General features: G+C 48.7%; 2 protein-coding genes across 6 annotated transcripts; one reads left to right on the top strand and one right to left on the bottom strand.

The window, feature by feature from the left end:
• Positions 1–927: 927 nt before the first annotated feature.
• LOC121297480 (proline-rich protein 2-like) lies at positions 928–1,785 on the bottom strand. The gene has a single exon (XM_041223830.1). It carries the CDS (start codon positions 1,783–1,785, stop codon positions 928–930), a length of 858 nt encoding a protein of 285 aa, XP_041079764.1.
• A 5,611-nt stretch (positions 1,786–7,396) lies between these two features.
• Positions 7,397–19,888, top strand: LOC121296972 (F-BAR and double SH3 domains protein 1-like). Of its 5 annotated transcripts, XM_041222955.1 has the most exons (22): positions 7,398–7,714; positions 7,984–8,134; positions 8,423–8,501; positions 9,334–9,431; positions 10,617–10,662; positions 12,621–12,694; positions 13,011–13,179; positions 13,273–13,388; positions 13,528–13,591; positions 13,701–13,829; positions 15,686–15,808; positions 16,035–16,130; positions 16,431–16,550; positions 16,835–16,939; positions 17,283–17,444; positions 17,602–17,715; positions 17,798–17,881; positions 17,968–18,127; positions 18,623–18,843; positions 18,946–19,102; positions 19,215–19,270; positions 19,800–19,888. In XM_041222955.1, the coding sequence occupies exons 2-22, from the start codon at positions 8,097–8,099 to the stop codon at positions 19,860–19,862; spliced, it is 2,274 nt and encodes a 757-aa protein (XP_041078889.1). In that variant the 5' UTR covers positions 7,398–7,714; positions 7,984–8,096; the 3' UTR covers positions 19,863–19,888. The 5 variants fall into 5 exon arrangements, with proteins under 5 accessions (XP_041078886.1, XP_041078887.1, XP_041078889.1 ...); XM_041222952.1 differs by having other exon boundaries at positions 7,397–7,714; positions 18,623–19,102; XM_041222953.1 differs by having other exon boundaries at positions 7,397–7,714; positions 7,915–8,134; positions 18,623–19,102.
• The last annotated feature ends 731 nt before the right edge of the window (positions 19,889–20,619 follow it).

The following is a 20,619-nucleotide window of genomic DNA, read 5'->3' as shown; positions in this document are numbered from 1 at the left end:
AGCAACAGTGGCCTTTGATAATATATTTGGGAGCTTATTTTCACAGATATTTTAGCTAGAAGCTGCGGACTCCTCCTTCTGGAAGCAGTGTTCTGATAAGATGTTATGAGAAGACAGCACCCTCCTCTACCGCTTGCTTCAGTTTAGTTGTCGTGTCAAAAAGAAAGATTTTCTTCCATGCTTGATTTATTCCTCACTTTTATCATTTTTCTGTTTTGTTTTATGCAGGCAAATTGCACTTTAAGCTGCTTTAAAAAAGGACTGTCATCACTCTCAGTGTTGAACCGAAACGTTTGGAAAAATATGGTCAAAAGACTGAGCATATTCATGAAGACGAGACGGGTGGTAAGTCTCCGAATCAAAGACAATATAGTCGGGGGAGAATATGCTAAGAATTTAGAAAATAAATAACGGAAACAAATGTTTGATGAAAAGCAGCGGAAGACGAGGGAATGACAGCAGATCATTTCTCGGGTCTGTCTGCAGGGGTTTTGCAACACAGCGGCCAGCAGTCCTGAGGTCAATTCTAACTGTAATTGTGTAATTGAGGAGTCAGTCGTTCACGCTGTGTTGTGATCTGCCCGAGTGCTTTGTTTTCAGCCTTGCTGTCTGACGCTGTATCATGAGTTCCCCTTGCTTCTGTTTCTGTGCCCTGTGGGTGTATCGCTGCGCTCCTTATCTTTTGTTTTCTTAGTCCCACTGTCACCTTTCTGTTCTTTTTCCTCTCACAAAGCTTTTTTTTTGCTCCGCACTGTCAAAGTGGTTTTAGTCGTTTTTTTCCAACATGCACAGTTCAAATATGCATTTAATCAAAAAAAATATATATTGCACTCTCTACTTAATATACACACCAGCGCAAACAGAGATTCAAATAGAAATGACCCTAGTTGTAAAGACGAGGGGAGGAGAGCTGTTCTTGTTTTGAAATCAACACAACACATTGCATCTGGAGGGTGGGTCTGGGTTCTGGGGTGTTGCATCCTGGAGGGTGGGTCTAGGTTCTGGGGTGTTGCATCCTGGGGGGTGGGTCTGAGATCTGGGGTGGTGCATCCTGGAGGGTGGATCTGGGTTCTTGGGTGTTGCATCCTGGAGGGTGGGTCCGGGTTCTGGGGTGTTGCATCCTGGGGGGTGAGTCTGGGTTCTGGGGTGGTGCATCCTGGGGGGTGAGTCTGGGTTCTGGGGTGTTGCATCCTGGAGGGTGGGTCTGGGTTCTGGGGTGTTGCATCCTGGAGGGTGGGTCTGGGTTCTGGGGTGTTGCATCCTGGGGGGTGGGTCTGGGATCTGGGGTGGTGCATCCTGGAGGGTGGGTCTGGGTTCTTGGGTGTTGCATCCTGGGGGGTGAGTCTGGGTTCTGGGGTGTTGCATCCTGGAGGGTGGGTCTGGGTTCTGGGGTGTTGCATCCTGGAGGGTGAGTCTGGGTTCTGGGGTGTTGCATCCTGGAGGGTGAGTCTGGGTTCTGGGGTGTTGCATCCTGGAGGGTGGGTCTGGGTTCTGGGGTGTTGCATCCTGGGGGGTGGGTCTGGGTTCTGGGGTGTTGCATCCTGGAGGGTGGGTCTGGGTTCTGGGGTGTTGCATCCTGGAGGGTGGGTCTGGGTTCTGGGGTGTTGCATCCTGGAGGGTGAGTCTGGGTTCTGGGGTGTTGCATCCTGGAGGGTGGGTCTGGGTTCTGGGGTGTTGCATCCTGGGGGGTGAGTCTGGGTTCTGGGGTGTTGCATCCTGGAGGGTGAGTCTGGGTTCTGGGGTGTTGCATCCTGGAGGGTGGGTCTGGGTTCTGGGGTGTTGCATCCTGGAGGGTGGGTCTGGGTTCTGGGGTGTTGCATCTTGGGGGTTAGTCTGGGTTCTGGAGCTCCAATACCAGCAGTCAGTTATTATCATTTCTCTTCATATGTGTCTTCGAAGCTGCTGGGAGCCTGACTGGAGAATCCTAACTGCCTAGCATTGAACCAACTTCCCATTCTATTCAAACCATGTGACAATGTGACCTTTCAACTCTGCTGGCCCAAATCTACTCTGCATTTTAAATACAGTGAGGAGTGAAAGGTCATTTTATCATGATGATTGGAATAGAACGAGGAAGTCTTTCAGTAATGGATGATACCAGCCCTACAAGAAGGCTTGCATTGAAGTGAAGTGACTCAGCAGCACATCCACTGAGAAACTCTCGGTCTTTCTTCTAGGAAAGCTTTCCCGTTGAAGGAGACCAGTGCTCTTGCACCAGCTTCCCGAAGCGCAGTGCCAGGGGCTTCATGGATCAGCTCCAGCAGTTCTTCCTTTATTTAAACAATCAGGATGTGGATGTCTTGCGGCAATAAACCCAGCAGCTGCACTTGTTGTTATTTATATAATTTATTCTATTTATTCACTTGTAAGTTATATATCCATCTATAGTTGCATCTAAAGAGAAACATGGTTCACTTTTATGAATAAATATTTTGCATACCAGCCTGGCGTTGAAGCTTCTTGCTTTTGAGGTTCCCTCCCTCCCTGGAGATCCACACACTTACACAAGACAGCAGGTGCTCACACTCACAAACCCACTTTATTAGACATAGTTACAATGGGCTTCCTTTCCATATCTTTTTGCAATTGTTTCAGAAAAGGCTTAGGGTTAGGGGGGACTAGGGTTAGGGTTAGGGTTAGGGTTAGGGTTAGGGTTAGGGTTCGGGTTAGGGTTAGGGTTAGGGTTAGGGTTAGGGTTAGGGTTAGGGTTAGGGTTAGGGTTAGGGTTCGGGTTCGGGTTCGGGTTAGGGTTAGGGTTAGGGTTTGGGTTAGGGTTAGGGTTAGGGTTAGGGTTAGGGTTAGGGTTAGGGTTAGGGTTAGGGTTAGGGTTAGGGTTAGGGTTAGGGTTAGGGTTAGGGTTAGGGTTAGGGTTAGGGTTAGGGTTAGGGTTAGGGTTAGGGTTAGGTTAGGTTAGGGTTAGGGTTAGGGTTAGGGTTAGGGTTAGGGTTAGGGTTAGGTTGGGTTAGGGTTAGGGTTAGGGTTAGGGTTAGGGTTAGGGTTAGGGTTCGGGTTAGGGTTAGGGTTAGGGTTAGGGTTAGGGTTAGGGTTAGGGTTAGGGTTAGGGTTCGGGTTAGGGTTAGGGTTAGGGTTAGGGTTAGGGTTCGGGTTCGGGTTCGGGTTAGGGTTAGGGTTAGGGTTAGGGTTTGGGTTTGGGTTTGGGTTAGGGTTAGGGTTAGGGTTAGGGTTAGGGTTAGGGTTAGGGTTAGGGTTAGGGTTTGGGTTTGGGTTTGGGTTAGGGTTAGGGTTAGGGTTAGGGTTAGGGTTAGGGTTAGGGTTAGGGTTAGGGTTAGGGTTAGGGTTAGGGTTAGGGTTAGGGTTAGGGTTAGGGTTAGGGTTAGGGTTAGGGTTAGGGTTAGGGTTAGGGTTTAGGGTTAGGGTTAGGGTTAGGGTTAGGGTTAGGGTTAGGGTTAGGGTTAGGGTTAGGGTTAGGGTTAGGGTTAGGGTTAGGGTTAGGGTTAGGGTTAGGGTTAGGGTTAGGGTTATATCATGCAAAAAGATGTTCACATTAGTACATTACATAATAACACTGTAATTATGTATAAGTATACATGCATTTACTAAGTAAGTACTATGCAAATACACAGTAATTAGAGACACAGTGTACAATGTTACCCATTGCAGTTCCAGTGGGCTGTATAATAATGTGTGTGTTTGTCTTAATGAGTGGGACTTCTTTCCAATGAGTCTGCACTTCAGAACAATTCAGCACTGTTGTATTAATAGCCGCAGTGACAAGGGTGTTAGTTTTTATTAGCAGTGGAACATCTCTTGAGCAGATAAGGCTGTTTTAAGGCTATCAGGGGCGGCGATCAGATAAAGAGTTCCTTCCAGCCTGGTGCAGAGAGCAACAGCATCACACTCATATGTGATGTTTATCAGGTGCAAGGTGCTTTTCTCAAAAAATTATTTTTATTGCATTGTTTGTGACAAAGTAGGTCAGGCCAAGAGTGACTGCCTTTCATTAACTGAGTCAAGCTGCACAGTGTTATCTCTGAGCCCCGCTCCCAGCGGAGATGAATCATTTCGAGCACACTTCTTATGCAAGCCGCGCTTCCATCCTCTGCTCTTATTTAGTTTTGCATTGAATGAACCAAGACAGAAGACAGAGCAGCAGAGAGCAATGCATAATACAGCGAAGATGATGAGAATAATTTAATAGTAATGATTCATATCGCTCCAGTTCACTGCAGCCCCCCCACCCCCCCCCCCGAAACTAGACTCTTTGAACCTTCTGAAACCCTGGAGACGAGGCCCAGCCTGGAAGTCTCTTCTTGGACTCGTGTGGTGTCTGACCAGCAGGGGTCGCTGTTTGCAGTGAGTGATCCCAAGCAGGATTGGAACCCTCCGCGCACTATTGCTTTTAACACAGGAGCCACAAGGACCCAGCGAGGGGGACACAGCCACACAGGACTGGAACCCTCCAAACTCTCACGACTCGCTCTGACACCCACACAGGAGCCACAAGGACCCAGCGAGGGGGACACAGCCACACAGGACTGGAACCCTCCAAACTCTCACGACTCGCTCTGATACCCACACAGGAGCCACAAGGATCCAACGAGGGGGACACAGCCACACAGGACTGGAACCCTGGACACTCTCACGACTTGCTCTGATACCCACACAGGAGCCACAAGGATCCAACGAGGGACACAGCCACACAAGACTGGAACCCTGCACACTCTCATGACTCGCTCTGATACCCACACAGGAGCCACAAGGACCCAGCGAGGGGGACACAGCCAAACAGGACTGGAACCCTGCACACTCTCACGACTCGCTCTGATACCCACACTGGAGCCACAAGGACCCAGCGAGGGGGACACAGCCACACAAGACTGGAACCCTGCACACTCTCACGACTCGCTCTGATACCCACACTGGAGCCACAAGGACCCAGCGAGGGACACAGCCACACAAGACTGGAACCCTGCACACTGTCACGACTCGCTCTGATACCCACACAGGAGCCACAAGGACCCAGCGAGGGACACAGCCACACAAGACTGGAACCCTGCACACTCTCACGACTCGCTCTGATACCCACACTGGAGCCACAAGGACCCAGCGAGGGGGACACAGCCACACAAGACTGGAACCCTGCACACTCTCACGACTCGCTCTGATACCCACACAGGAGCCACAAGGAACCAGCAAGGGGGACACAGCCACACATGTCATGGTGACGTCATTGTTTCTTATCGCAGCAGGAAATGACTTCATAACCAAGCACTTCCCCCAAACTAAATACATGTATTTATTATTATGTGTTTAACAAAATAGCAGTGGAAGTCAAAAAACATCAACAACAGTTTTCGTTTTTTAATTATGATGCCTTCTTACTAACAGCGGCTTTAAGAAAAAAAGTCTCAAAGTAGAAAAGAATTAGCGACTGAGATAAAAATAGCTGAGGGTTCAGGGATTCTATACAGCCCTGGGGTTTGTTTTTCTCAGGGGTCATCTCTGCTGTCTGCTCTGAGTCAATAACGTCATTGAAACTACATTCTCTTTTTAAAGGAAATGTTTCAGACTCATTACTTACCCTCAATACCTCCTGTGCTGCGTGTCTCTCTTCTCTCCATACCCACGGTGCTTTTTCATTTGTCTCCGGGTTTGTGTCCGGAGGGAGTTCTGGAGGATGCAGCTCAGAGTAACAGAGGACAGATTTAAACGAGTGCCATTCCTCCCAGTGCTGTGTCCGAGTTAAAACTCCTGCTTACACCCCACTGGCATCCACGTTACCCTCCCATCCGGACTGCAGGCCTGTGAAGGGCAGGTGGAGTTGTCCAGTTTTTCATCAAGTGCTTATCGAAAGCTGCCCGAGGATGGCCGCGAGGTGAAGGCAGTGCTGAAAAGCAGATGGCTCTGCCTTGCAAGTGCTCTAATCTGATGCTCTGGCTGACTCTCTGCATTGGCTGATGACGAAGCTGCAGGTACAGAGAGAGGCTTGCAAACCCAATGACAGTCACAGCTTCTCACAGCACTCATGGACTGGACTGCAATACACAACAAGCAGGTCCGCTGGGTGTAAGTTTGAGCCTCAGAGACACCAGAGAGGAAACACGACAGAGCCAGAGGAGCAGACTTGAAGGGCAACAAACTGCGTAGTGAAGAAGCGAGCATGCAGCACCCCAGCACCTGAGCTCAGGATGCATGTGAACAGCAGGTCACACTCAAATCTGCACACTGTGTCTTTTCTGTACAGTTTTGCACTGACTATTTGCATCATGCTTGCTGGCAAGTAAGCAGCATTGCACTCGCTGCATCCAAGAAGCGCTCTTTTCATGAAAGGTGCAGCAGTGCAAATTCTGCAGTGTTCTGCAGGCAGGGGTTGTGCTGTACTGCTGCAGAATACCCACACTACTGTCTCCAGAATAGGGCTGCATAACGACGCTGCAGGTATTATAATGCAGCACCTGTAGTAAGCACTTTTACTGTGGAGAGGCTTTTATAAGGTTAGTTTTTTTTTTTTTTTTTTTTTTAATATGCTTTACCGTACCTCTGTGTGCTTTTCAGTGCTTCGCTATGCTTTACCATGCTTTCCATGTGCTTGATTGCACTTTGCTGTGCGTTTATTATCTTTTTATATAAGGAAAGGGCGTGTCACATCTCAATAAGCACATTTAAATTGTCACTCAGAAAATGAGTACCGCAGCTGATGGTACCCTGCAGCGCCCAACAGATTACAACCTGATCGCAGATCAAGAACAGGCATGCCTACAAACAGCAACACTATGACTTGGATATAGTGCCGCCGACCTGGTCTCAGTTATTGCTGTAATAAACCTTTGATAAGACAACCACAGAAAGAAAGAAAACCCTTCTGGCATAGTTTCTCAGATGTGCTTCATACCGAGGAGTTCGTGCTGTGTTTCTGATCTAAGCCGCCACTAGAGCTTGCATGCTTGCTGGGACAAGTTTTTTTTTTTTTCTATATTATTTCAGAACTATACTGTACTTGAATATTAATAACCTCACTCACCACGTACAGCACATTCACCCTAATTGAATATTAATAACCTCACTCACCACGTACAGCACATTCACCCTAATTGAATATTAATAACCTCACTCACCACGTACAGCACATTCACCCTAATTGAATATTAATAACCTCACTCACCACGTACAGCACATTCACCCTAATTGCTTATGCATTGATTAGCAGTTGTTAGTTGATTTCGCTACTGCACAAAATTAATTATTAATATGCAGTAATTATCAATTTTCCGTTCTCTAAACTTATGATCACTAAACTAAACTAAAATAAAACATATTTATGGAATTAAAAAAATAATAAATAAATAAATAAATAAAATAAAATGTAAACTCCCTATCTTAACGAATCTGTCGTGAATTACACACCTGTTACCTGCTCTGAGTTTTGTATCTTTAACGGGTAATCTTGTTCTTTGGAGCTGTCTTTGAAACGCCCAGCCGGTGTTCTCACTGCTCAGCAGTCGTTCGAGTCCTGGCCACTAGTCGGCGCTGCTGCTCTGCAGGTGAGCCCGGCAGGTGAGTCCGCGGCGCCGCCTCCGCTACAGCCCGTTTATTTTAACAGAGCGGCGGAGAGAGAGCGAGAAAGAGGTTCGGAGACAGGGGAGGTGTTGCCTCGATAGCGAGAAACGAGAGAGACGCAGAGGCAGAAACTGGACTGAACACGGCGCCGGGGAGAGCGGAACACAAACGGAGAATGCAGCCTCCACCGAGAAAGGTACCGGGGGTTGAATGAATAAATCGGCGCAGACTCTCAGAGATGTTGCTGCAGGATACTGTCACAGCGTCCTGGTCTCTGCGAACGGGACACTTTGTCGAAATGTAACTTACTAAATTAGTGCTGCTGTTTTAGGTTATGGGTTTTTTAAAAAATTTTTTTAGCAGACGCACTGAATTCATTGTGTTCTTTTTACACAGTTGACGATGATGACACTGCTATAGTTATGATGCGGTGCAGACGCTTCTTCATTTCTCATTTCCTACCAGGAAAACCTCACAGAGCCTCCCTACGAGCGGCCTGCTGTGAGACTCCGCCCCAGAGCAATACCAATATATAAAGCAAAGCAACGAGACTCGCGGAAGAATGGCACACTTCTGCTATGCTCTCGAATGAACTATTCTTATATATACTATACACGTGAGTCGATAATCCTTAAAAAAATACAAAGAAACAAAGTACAGCTGTGAATAAAGAAATAATGAAATGTATGAGTAGATTGGGGAATTGGAAATTAAAGCTGACAGGACCCAAAACATTCATCGCTCTGTGTTGTGCACAGAGATGAACTGGGGCGCAGAGCCAGTGTGATGTATTTACATTTAAACAAGGTGGCTCAGGAGTTTGTTTCCTGTGCTTACAGACCGGGATGTTGACAGTGTGTGTGTTTTATGTTATCTTTTTTTTTTTAAATTCTTTCTATTTGAGGTCCAGGGGCCAGGTTCGTTATAATGAAGGGTGTTCTAGCGAGGGTGGAGTGAGCGAGCCTGTGTGTGTGTGTGTGTGTGTGTAAGTAATATATGCATTATATTCTATTATACTGTATTCTGCCTGGTCACTTTAATAGGACCTGTACCGAATATCGGACCCTGCCATCCTTCGCCCTGATCCCAGCCGTGTCACACACCAGGGCGATCATCCTTCGCCCTGATCCCAGCCCTGTCACACACCAGGGCGATCATCCTTCGCCCTGATCCCAGCCCTGTCACACACCAGGGCGATCATCCTTCGCCCTGATCCCAGCCCTGTCACACACCAGGGCGATCATCCTTCGCCCTGATCCCAGCCCTGTCGCACACCAGGGCGATCATCCTTCGCCCTGATCCCAGCCCTGTCGCACACCAGGGCGATCATCCTTCGCCCTGATCCCAGCCCTGTCGCACACCAGGGCGATCATCCTTCGCCCTGATCCCAGCCCTGTCGCACACCAGGGCGATCATCCTTCGCCCTGATCCCAGCCCTGTCGCACACCAGGGCGATCATCCTTCGCCCTGATCCCAGCCCTGTCGCACACCAGGGCGATCATCCTTCGCCCTGATCCCAGCCCTGTCGCACACCAGGGCGATCATCCTTCGCCCTGATCCCAGCCCTGTCGCACACCAGGGCGATCATCCTTCGCCCTGATCCCAGCCCTGTCGCACACCAGGGCGATCATCCTTCGCCCTGATCCCAGCCGTGTCACACACCAGGGTGATGCCAGATCCAAGTGGGTTGAAGGATCCTAATAAAGTGTCAAGGCAGTGTTTTTTTTTATTTGTTTGTTTTTATTGCATCCTTGTAACACTGTAAGAGCTAACCTGAATTGAATGGATGTGTCTTCCGTTATTTCCTTTATTCAGGTGAAGGTGACCCAGGAGGTGAAGGTGACCTTTGCTGAACAAGCGGCCAAACTTCAGAGCAAGCAGCAGCAGGAGAGTGAGCTCCTGGAGGAGATCCGGTGAGAGGAGCAGGCTTGCAGTGCTGCCTTTAGAGGGGTGGGCTGTGCAGTGCGCTAATTCACTAGACTGGAGTTTGACAATGGCTCTGGTCACCGGTGCAATTAGTGTGATGGTCTCACATAGATCCCAGTGAATAGTGGGCAGAGAAACACTGTGCACCTGTAGTCCATGAGTCAGAGAAACACTGTGCACCTGTAGTCCATGAGTCAGAGAAACACTGTGCACCTGTAGTCCATGAGTCAGAGAAACACTGTGCACCTGTAGTCCATGAGTCAGAGAAACACTGTGCACCTGTAGTCCATGAGTCAGAGAAACACTGTGCACCTGTAGTCCATGAGTCAGAGTTCTGCTAGCATGTGAATGAGGAGGAGGCAGTTTGACTAGATTGTAAATATTCAATTCTAAGGATGAATGGTGTATTCCTCTGAGGTCAGTGCTCAGCTCTGAGTTTGTTGAAATATTTGAGTAGTCAGGTAGTGCTGCTACACATTTTTGTTTGTTTGTGTTTTGATTAATCGAGTGACACCACACCCAAAAAGCATGAGCGTCGGAAGCACAAGGAACCTCTTCTTATTTTCGATTACAGTGGCTGTTTGTTTGCTGTGAATGATGCTCCCCCACCCAGTTCCCTGTATAATCTGTGATTCCTGCAGTAGTTGCTGTGCCTGGGTATCCATGGTATCTTTATCATGAACGTGATGGGGTGCAGGGGTGATGAGGTGCAGAGGTGATGAGGTGCAGCGGTGATGAGGTGCAAGGGTGATGGGGTGCAGAGGTGATGAGGTGCAGGGATGCTGGGGTGATGAGGTGCAGAGGTGATGAGGTGCAAGGGTGATGGGGTGCAGGGATGCTGGGGTGATGAGGTGCAGAGGTGATTGTGTGCAGAGGTGCAAGGGTGATGGGGTGCAGAGGTGATGGGGTGATGGGGTGATGAGGTGCAGGGATGCTGGGGTGATGAGGTGCAGAGGTGATGGGGTGCAGGGATGATGGGTGCAGGGATGCTGGGGTGCAGAGGTGATGGGGTGCAGGGATGCTGGGGTGCAGGGATGCTGGGGTGCAGAGGTGATGGGGTGCAGATGCGCATGGTGCACACAGCTGAAGGTAAGAGGTTGTGATATAATAGTACTTCATGCAGTTCTCATTTTAAAGGTGGGTCTGACGCTGTTTCATTACCTGTTTTTCAGGTCCTTCAGTAAACAGAGAGCCGCCATTGAGAAAGACTATGGCCAGGTAAGCATTTACAGCTCTCTCTACTGCTGATGCAGCACTGGCAGTTTGCAACTGGCTGTCTATAGTGGATTTTAATTTGAATACTTATTTCAGCCCAGGCGGCGCTCAGCCAATTGTGTGCCGCCCCTTGGAGGGCTCCCATCTACAGTCGGCAATAGAATAGCCTGGACTCGAACCGGCGACCTCCAGGCTATAGGGAGCATCCTGCACTCCACTCGGAGTGCCTTTACCAGATGCGCCACTCGGGAGCAAAGCTTCATCTTTAACGAGTTTAAATCTATAAAGCACACACGAGAAAGCCACATCATGCTTGTAACACAAAGGGTGCTTGGTAATTTTGCCCTGATGTGGAGTTTGCATCTGATGAATGTATTGGAGGGGGCGGGGCGGGGGTCTGTCAGATTTTATCAACTAACCAGACAGCTCTATCCCTGTATGGAAAGGGGTGACTGGTTTCCCCATTTCTTAAAGCTGTGTGTGTGTGTGTGTGTGTGTGCATGTGTGCACGCTGAACTCAGGCTTGGCCTGGCAGCTGCTTTCACTTGCATATCTGATGATGGAAGTCATAGTTGTGGTTTAGGCTGCTACTGGGGTTTCAACACAGCTTTGGGAAAAGGTGGGTTGTACAAAACTATATTCAAGAGTCTGACTTGAACTGACTTTGTAAACATCCCATGCATTCCAAGAAATGGAGAACATGGTTTACCCTGGACAAATCTGGCTTGATTAAATGAGGGCTGGTGTTCTGTTTCACTTTAGTTTGCACACACATATGCACAGACCCATCGTGCTCGTGTACACACACACACACACACACACACAGACCCGTCCTACTCATGCGCACGCACACACACACATGGAGTGTTTGCTCACCTGGACTGATGTCACTGTGGAATGTAGCCGACAGGCTAAATGTGTGAGTGAGTACTCAGGATGGATCTCACAGGACAGCTTGGAAACTGAAGCCACTTTGTTTAGCTGTTTGTTTTCGGTTGCTGCTGTGTGCTCTCCTCACTATCAGCAAACCAGGAGCTCAGTGTGAGCAGAGACTGTACATCCAGCGGGGGTCAGTTAAGAACATAAGAACATAAGAAAGTTTACAAACGAGAGGAGGCCATTCGGCTATTGGTTGTTAGTAGCTTATTGATCCCAGAATCTCATCAAACAGCATCTTGAAGGATCCCAGGGTGTCAGCTTCAACACCATTACTGGGGAGTTGATTCCAGACCCTCACGATTCTCTCTGTAAAAAAAAGTGCCTACTATTTTCTGTTCTGAATGCCCCTTTGTCTAATCTCCATTTGTGACCCCTGGTCCTTCTCACAAGGTCTGTGTCCATGTTTAGATGTGTAGATCCTGTGTAGATTTGACTGGTAGATTTGAATAGTGGCTCTGAGCAGTGCTGGATCTCAGCTGCTCTGAATCCTGTCCTAATTGGGAGAGATCAGTCCTACTAGTGCAGCAGCTCCAACTAAACAGAGGCACGAGGCCAGCTAGAAGTGTGGTAGGCCGGTTGGAGCCAGATTTACTTGTGTTTCTCTTTCATACAAAGCGGACAAGTTTTTAATTGTGTGTTATTAACACTGTTGGCATGCTAGTCTCTTGTACTAGGCATGTTTTCAGCACTTACTCCAGTCTATACTATAAGAGCACATATATTGAGTCCTATTGCATAGGTGATATGCAGGAATGGAAATAAGACTCCTGATGCACAGCATTTCTGGCATTGATACAAGCTTGTTTAGCCACTGGGTGTAGGAAACAAGTTCAGGTGTGACATCTGAAACCGGGAACGAATCAATGCAATGGGAGCCTCATTTCTATCCGTGTGATAAGACAGGATCACGCCCTTTGAAAATGTGCCCTGATCGTTCTGGTTTCACCTCGGAGTAAATTAATGGGAGTGCCTGTGTTGAAAATAGTGCTTTCACACTGTGAAATGATGGTGTCTCCTCACAGGCTCTGCACAGACTGGCCTCCCAGTACATGAAGAGGGACGGGCTCCGAGGGAAAGGGGAGCCCAGTGACAGCAGGTACCGTACCCTCTGATCCACAGCCTTCAGGATGTCTGCCATGACTTCTGTGCACCTCAGGCTCATTTCAATGTTTCATCAATACAGTAACTTGGCTGAGTCGTTCGATAGGCTTGAGTGGGTGGGACAGATTCCAGCGTTCATAATCAAGAGCGGATCTGAAGTTTCTTTTTTTTTCATGTCAATGACCAGCTGTAGAGCTGCAAGGTGTTGTTATTTATAAAATAAAAAAAGGAAATGTTTGAAAACTTTGACGGTCTACAATAGTTCATACCTTATTGAATCAGTTGATTTGTTTGTTTTTTAATGTGAATAGTCTGGTAACCGGTGCCCCCCCCAGAAGTGTGTTCACAGTGTGGAGGTCCCTGATTGAAGCCACTGTCCACACCAGCCTGTCCAGAGTTGCTGCGTCCGAGAACTATCGCGCCCTGACCAGCGAGACCGTCAGGACCCTGCGAGCGGCCAAGGAGCAGCGTGCCAAGAAGGTGGGGGCTCTGGGAGGGAGCGGAGGCTTTCAGACACATCTTCCTTGAATCCCCCTGTCCAGTGCATCACACCCCTCTCTCTGTGTCCCTCAGAGCTTGGAGCAGCTGCTGTGCGTGCAGGGTGAGCTGGTGGAGGCGGTGCGAGAGCTCAGCAAGGTGAAGAAGCGCTATTACCACCTGGAGCGCATCACTGAGCTCACCCGGGTCAAGTGAGTGAAAAACAGGGCAACGCCATCAAGGAAACACTAATATATATATTCAAAGAAACACTAATATATATATATAATATCACAATGATTGAACCAGCAATCTTATTTACATTTTCATAGGTTTCATTTCTTCTTTCAGAGCCAAAAAGAATGACTATGGGATTTTCCATTTCAGAACAAACCTGCAGAAGTTGAACACAAAGGTATGCTTCCCCGGGAGTCTGGGTTGTGTAAGTGCAGAGTGCCCAGTATAAACACTGGTCCAGCGAAAAAGCTTGAAATAAATCTCTCTCTCTCTCTCTCACCGTGCAGCTGAGCAATCGGCTGTCTGAGTGTAACCTGCAGCTCACTGAGGCTCGTAACGAATACCTGCTGACCCTGGCCGCTGTGAACTCACACCACGAGCACTATCACAGCAAGGACCTGCCGGCTGTCATCAAGGTAACGCACTCACCCCCGCTCTCGTCAAGAGGCAACGCACTCACCCCCGCTCTCGTCAAGAGGCAACGCACTCACCCCCGCTCTCGTCAAGAGGCAACGCACTCACCCCCGCTCTCGTCAAGAGGCAACGCACTCACCCCCGCTCTCGTCAAGAGGCAACGCACTCACCCCCGCTCTCGTCAAGAGGCAACGCACTCACCCCCGCTCTCGTCAAGAGGCAACGCATCATCAGGCTCTTTGTCTCTGCTCTCAGCTGCAGTGCTACTTTCTTCCTCAGTGGTGGGAGAGAGGAAGTCTGTCGTCTTGTTTTCACTGACTAGCTGGAAAAACAGTTAGTTTTTTTCTGTTTTGATTTGTTTTAAAAAGTCATGAGTCTTTTATAAACTGCTGTTGGACTGGAACAGTTTAATACATATGAACTTTGTTGACTTCACCAAAACAGTCGGACTTGGGCCCTAATCACAAAACCTTAAGGACTTTTAACATGTACTTTGAATGTTTGTTTTTTTTTTTATTTCAAAATTACAGAGAAATACAGTTCCCATTTTATTAATAACTTGGTATAAATAAACAGGTTATTCTTGAGATAAGATCTGCTTTAAATAAAGGGAGAGGGAGTCTGAGTCTCGGTGCATTGAACAAACCAATGCAGTGTTTTGTTTGTTTGTACCTTTGCGTGACTCTTATGAAACAAGCATGACTCTTAACAAGCCTCCCTCTTCACTTCACCAGGTCTGCATGGGAACAGGGCCTGGGCCAGTATAACTGTCTCCTCTCTCTCCCACAACACTTTGGGCGGCCTTGTTATAACTCAAGTTAAGGTTTGGGTCGAAAATGGCTTTGCTGCCAGTGGTCAGTGTGGGAGAGCTCCCTGATGAGCACTCGAGTCCTGTGGCTCAGCAGCTTCCTGTGTAGAAGAGGCTGGCTGTCATGTTTCTGTAAGAGAGGGGAAACCACTTGTGGGAGAACCACAGCGCATGACTCGCCCTGCCACTGTGACTGAGGAACCCGGATACTGTGCCACCTTGTGACCAGTGTTGAAATATGAGCTCCTTGCCCTAGATGTTTCCTGTGAAATGTTATCTGTAAAGTATTTTGATGGTGCTGTACATACAGCAGCAGAAGCAGGGCTGTTTTTTAAAGGCGATAAACCGGTCCTTTAATACCTCTAGCGATGTGCGTAACATCCTGTGGTTTGGCAGACCTTCTGGCTGCTTGTTTGCACTTGTATGTGTCTCCTCCCCTCTCGCTCTCACTCTGTTGCTCTCTCCTCCTGTCTCTCCCTCCCTCCTTCTCTCTCTCCCTCTCCTCTGTCCCTCTCCTCTGTCTCTCCCTCACTCTCTCCCTCTCCTCCCCCCTCTCTCTCCATTGATGAACTGTTTACCTCAATGGGGCTGTGTCAGTCACTGGAATCTCTCCCTACTCTGCTAAAACTCTCACTGTGTTTGAACAGGGGTCGTAGTTTCCAGGAAATTGTGTTGATCCAGGATCGTGTATGATCTGCTGATGAGACACTGATCTAACCAGAGATCCAAAAGATTTTATAAGAAACCAAAAACAATTTTTTTTTTCTGCGTAGAAATGCAGCATTTGAAAGGTGGTGTTGCATGTAGCAAAGTAGCTACAGTTGAGAGTCTTATTTTAACAAACCCAGCAAGCAAGATTTCTCTCTCCTCAATGTCGGAGGAGTCTCTCGCAGTGTTAGCGGAGTGCAGGTATACTTAGTATGCCGCTCTTTCTTGAAAGGGAGAGATCTCTGGTTTCAGTAACACTGGCTGGGGTTCAGCCCTCAGCACAAGCCTCTCCTCCCAGGACTCCTCACAGCGTGCTCTGTTGCTCCGCTCCCTGTGTTTCAGGACATGGATGCGGACCTGTACGAGCGGCTGAAGGAGCACTTCACCCTGCTGAGCCAGACTGAGATCGACAGCTGTCGGGCGACGCAGAGCACCTTCCTTAGGGTCCTGCAGGACTCCTGCCAGGTACCCAGCATAGAGGAAAAGAGGACCCCACTGCACAGCAGCTTCACCCAGTCCATTTTCTTCATAGATTTTTTTTTTGTATGGTGTGATATGGTGTATGGTATAAATAAAGTTTTCTTGCTTATTGACCTATTTGAAACGGGTTGTGTTAACTCTCTGCCTGAGATAAATAATTGCTCTGTGTCAGTGTGTCTGATTGGTGGAGGATTCCTATGTCTGTGTGCAGGTGTCCCGAGAGCACGACCTCCAGCTGTTTCTTCAGGAGAACCCTGTCTTCACCAAGGCACCCGTCTTCCTGTTCCAAGGGGCACCCAGCGACAAGGTACCAGCCCAGTGGACCCCGGCGTCCTCCACACTCCACATGTTCGTTCAGTAAAACTGACGCGGAAGGGCTGTCTTCTGTTTCAGTGCACTTTTGCACGCATCTTATAAATGTCTAGGCTTTTTTTTTTTTAACAGTGCACCCCTTGTGGTGAGAGTGCACGTGATGCACAGCACCATCTGCTGGTCAGAGGTTAAAATTGTACTGGTTGGGCCCTATGTGTAGAACTCTGTTTTTAGTAATTGGTGATTTCATGTTTAACTAATAGAAGTCTTTTAGCATTTTGTGCTTCCGTTGCAGGTGTGCGGTCTGGTTCATCAGGACAGTGCCCAGCGGGGGGAGAGCTGTCTGGAGAAGGAGGCACGGAAATGGGCAACCAAAGCAGCCAAGGACTATAAAATCAAAACCCACGGGGAAAGGGTGAGTCCAGAGAAACAAACACCTCGCCATCGCATCTTAATAGAGAGCTTTAATTAAGTTGTGCTTTCTAAGTAAAGCGTCCTGAATCAAGATCTTTAGCATCCAAGCCAGGGTCCCCCTGAGTCAGATACCTGCTCTCTGTCCGTCTGTCTGTCTGTCTTCAGTGGTATCATGGACCCCCGACCCATCCTAAAGATCCTTATAAACTCAAACAGAAACTAAGTTAAGGTGGGCAGATGGTTTTTGGAGGCACCCTTCTCAGTGTCCGTATGTCCGTGTGTCAGGTTCTGCAGACGCTGGACAAGCGCAGGAAGCTGGTCTCCGAGGACGAGGTAGCAGACGTGGAGCTGAAGATGGAGGAGGTGAAGGAGAGCATCCGCAAGGCTGAGGTATGTCAGGCTGAGTCAGAGACAGGCTAACCTCCCAGACAGACCAGAGACACCTGAGAGAGACACACAAACCTCCCACGAGCACACCTGAGTGAGAGACACACTAACCTCCTGTGGCTTTATACCCACGTGTGAACGAGCTCTACCCAAACACTTAACATTGCATGTTGTGAAGGTGAGGTGAGGGTGTTGTGAAGGTAAGGTGAGGTGAGATGTGAAGGTAGGGTGAGACGAGGTGTGGTGAAGGTGAGGTGTTGTGAAGGTGAGGTGAAGGTGAGATGAGGTGTTGCTCAGAGCGGGTCGAGGCTGTCAGTCGGGTGCCCTTGTCATCTCCTGTCCCCAGGTGAGCCGGGTGAAGGCGCACTCTCGTCTGGCTCTCCTGCGATTGTCCGGCGTGGAGACGGACGCCTGGGTGATGAGTGCCATGAGCCAGGCCAGCAAGGAGCTGGAGAGCGAGCGGCAACTGAGCGAGGCACGAATCTCCAATGGAGACGTCTCCCCCCTGGTGAGTCCCGTTGCCTTCCCAGAGCACCAGTATAAAACAGGGGGAGCATTATTACATTGGATCATGAACGTTTTGATGTAAAAACATTTGTAAAATAAACGTCGGCTTGTTTCAGTGTTATTAAATCATTGAAATGTGTGTGTGTTTGTGCTCTCAGTGGGATGAGTTTGATTTCGATGATTTCGACGACGGTGAGACTTTTACAGAGTCTGCGCCGAGCCCCTGCCCCCGCAGCTACCCCCTGCCCTGCCGGGTCCTCTACAGCTACCAGGTGAGACAGCGGCTCTGTGTGCACTGTTCCTCTGCAGTGATATTCCTCTAGATCCACACCTTCCTCTCTCCCTCCTCCACAGGCCTGCCAGGCGGACGAGCTGTCCATCACGGAGGACGAGGAGCTGGAAGTGATAGAAGATGGAGACATGGAGGACTGGGTCAAGGTTTGACACTTCACTACTTGTCTGTGTCTCTATGCATCTTTGTATCTGTGTCTGACTCTGTATGCGTGTCTGTATTCCTCCCTCAGGCTCGAAATGCTTCAGGGCAGGTGGGGTACGTGCCCAAGAGGTACCTGCAGTTCCCGTGCCTGTCAGCAGGGGACGCTGTGTCACAGAGAGTCCCGGGGAGCCCCCTGTCAGGGTGCATGCTGGGGTCCCGGGGGAGAGGCACGCAGGCACGCACAGGAGGTGAGAATCTGTTTCTACTGCAAGCACGTCACTTGCTGTCGCTGCATCCTGAGCTTCGAAGGACTGTGGCAGCCGTTTTCTTCGGGACACCACATCTGTCTAAATAGAAGCCAGTCCTGTTAAAATTCTGCAGCGACCATGATGCTGGTGATGCCTTTAAATTTGAATGATAGAACTGAAGAGATGAGGCTGGCCTGATGATTCATCAGTTCCTTATAGAGTCAAGCGACTGCTCTCTGCTGTCTAAAATCAGGAAGGGTGAGGAGATGCCACCTGTCCCAAGCCATGGAAATCGAATTTGAAAAAGTGTGTGTTGATGAGGGCTTGTTCTTGAGCTGCATTGATTGGCCTGCGGCTTTTTATGTTTTATTTTATTGTAAAGCATCCTGGAATACTCTGTATGAAGAGCACTTTATAAAAGCAAGCTGTATTGTACTGGTATTGTATTGTGTCAGTGTTGGTGATGGCTGCTCCTCTCGCTCTGCTCCCCCGCAGGCCTGGCCCGGGCGCTCTACCCGTACTGTGGGCAGAGTGTGGAGGAGCTGTCCTTCCCCGAGGGGGCTGTGATCCGGCTGCTGCGCTGTCGAGATGTCCGGGTGGACGACGGCTTCTGGGAGGGGGAGCTAAATGGGAGAGTCGGGGTCTTCCCCTCCCTCGTGGTGGAGCTGCTGGGAGAGGAGGAGGAGGAGGAGGAGGAGGAGGAGGAGGATGGGAAGGTGAGCACACACAGCAACCATTTTTTATTGCAGTTTTTCATGAAAAAAAAATCAGGACTCAAAAAAAATAATAATAAAAAAAAGTATCTGTTTTGGTTTCAGGAGCTGCTGTCCCCTGGCCCTCCTCCCTTCTCCCCCCCAGTCCCCATCCTTGGAGCCCCATCACTGCCAGTCCCGGAGAGTTCCCTACCTGGGAGACTGGAGGACAGGCTGCAGGGGATTCCGCTGGGGTTGCTCAGGCAGCCTGACAGCAGAGCAGGTAGGAGTGTGGTCAGGGAGGGAGGGATGGGAAAGTGCCTATGTGTGTCAGTGTGTGCGTCTTGCCAATGCTCTGAAGGTTTTTAACGACTGCATCTCTTCTTCCTCTCCAGACAGCGGCAGCAGTGCCCACAGCTCCCCCGATCACTCTCCCCGGCTTGCCAGGCCGGTATGTGTGCTTTTCTTCCCATCCAGGGGGTGTGTCCATTGCTGGCTGTTCTCATGTTGGGCAGCATGGAATAAAATCATAACAGGGGAAGCTTTTCTGGTGTCGTGTGCAGTTGGAGAGTGGGCAGTGTAGCATACAGCTGAGCAGTTCCAGAACGCTCAGGCAGCTGTGGTCAGTGATGGCTGAAATTCACAGAGCTGACCGAAGACTATGAGCACTGCATAACTAAACAGAGAGTAATACTGAACACAGCATATATACCTGCTGTAAACAGTCCCTCCTGTTAGTCTTCCTGTGTCACTGCACACTATATATTAGCATGGTTTATTTTTCTTCATTTGTACTTATTGAACTTATTTAAAGTTTAAAGATAGTCTTGTTTGTATTTTTTTTCTTTTAAATAGGCATCATTGAACTGGGTCTCCTAACATACCAGCCAATAAGATATATTTCCCTGGGACAGTAGTTCTGATGGTGCAGCACTGCAGTGGTTCTGATCTGCGTCTCTCTCTCTGTTTGCTCCCTGCAGGTTCGTGCACCTCCTCGACATCGCCCCTCCCCCAGCCCCTGCTCCGATGAGCGCTTTGTCTGAGTAGAACCAGCCTGCCACAGCGCTGCCACACGTCCGCCTGCCACTGGGCTGCACCGCACAGCACGCCACTCATCTCCTGTGTGCGCTGGACAATCGTTGCAACCCTGGAACCACAGAACTGGACGATGTAGAAGATCTAGAAGAGGAATTCCCCGCTCAGTATTCTGTGGAGGATTTTCTTTTTCTTTAAGAGTCTCATTTAATATATTTAAAAGAATATTCTACTTGTTATTGTTGTTGTTGTTATTATTATCAGTTTATTTATTGGATTTTCTGTTCCATCTTTATTCTTGCATTGCAGTTTGACCTCCTGGCACAATCATATCATTCCCTTGCAGCTGGATGTGCATGTGTAGCTCTGTGGGGCGGCTTCCACGCTTGTCTCACGGTTTTATTTATTTTGTTGGCATAAAAAATAAGCAATTGAAATGCAAACCTACAAATAGTGCTCTACCTGAACTTGATCATATTATTATTATTATTTATTATTATTATTATTATTATTATTTTTAGTTTTAATTAGTTTTTTTCGGTTGGATGTTTCCCGTGTGTTGTCAACGGGCCCGTCTCATTTCAGATTGTTACGCTGCGGACATGCCTGTGTACCCCGATACTGTGAACAGTGGAAGTTGGTTTCCATGAAGCTTGCTGTGCAGAGCCCCGTGTGCCGTGCCAGTGTGTTTGCAATATTCACTTATGGACCCAATAAAAATACAATCTCAGCCAAGCCTCTGTCAGTACTGCTTTTCAGTGACAC

This window comes from Polyodon spathula, chromosome 22, assembly GCF_017654505.1.
Source record: "Polyodon spathula isolate WHYD16114869_AA chromosome 22, ASM1765450v1, whole genome shotgun sequence".
Taxonomy (NCBI): Eukaryota; Metazoa; Chordata; class Actinopteri; order Acipenseriformes; family Polyodontidae; genus Polyodon; species Polyodon spathula.
The sequence above is the reverse complement of the archived record's forward strand: the minus strand, read 5'-3'. Positions and strand labels throughout refer to the sequence as shown.

What these genes read in the sequence shown, in the direction of transcription:
- LOC121297480 (XM_041223830.1), bottom strand. Translation starts at nt 1,785, where the DNA reads ATGCAACACCCCAGAACCCAGACCCACCCTCCAGGATGCAACACCCCA.
- LOC121296972 (XM_041222952.1), top strand. Translation starts at nt 8,097, where the DNA reads ATGCTCTCGAATGAACTATTCTTATATATACTATACAC. An exon ending in AGAGCATCCGCAAGGCTGAG is followed by an intron (nt 16,940 to 17,282) that starts GTATGTCAGGCT and finishes TCCTGTCCCCAG; the next exon opens with GTGAGCCGGGTGAAGGCGCA. An exon ending in CTCCCCGGCTTGCCAGGCCG is followed by an intron (nt 19,271 to 19,799) that starts GTATGTGTGCTT and finishes TGCTCCCTGCAG; the next exon opens with GTTCGTGCACCTCCTCGACA.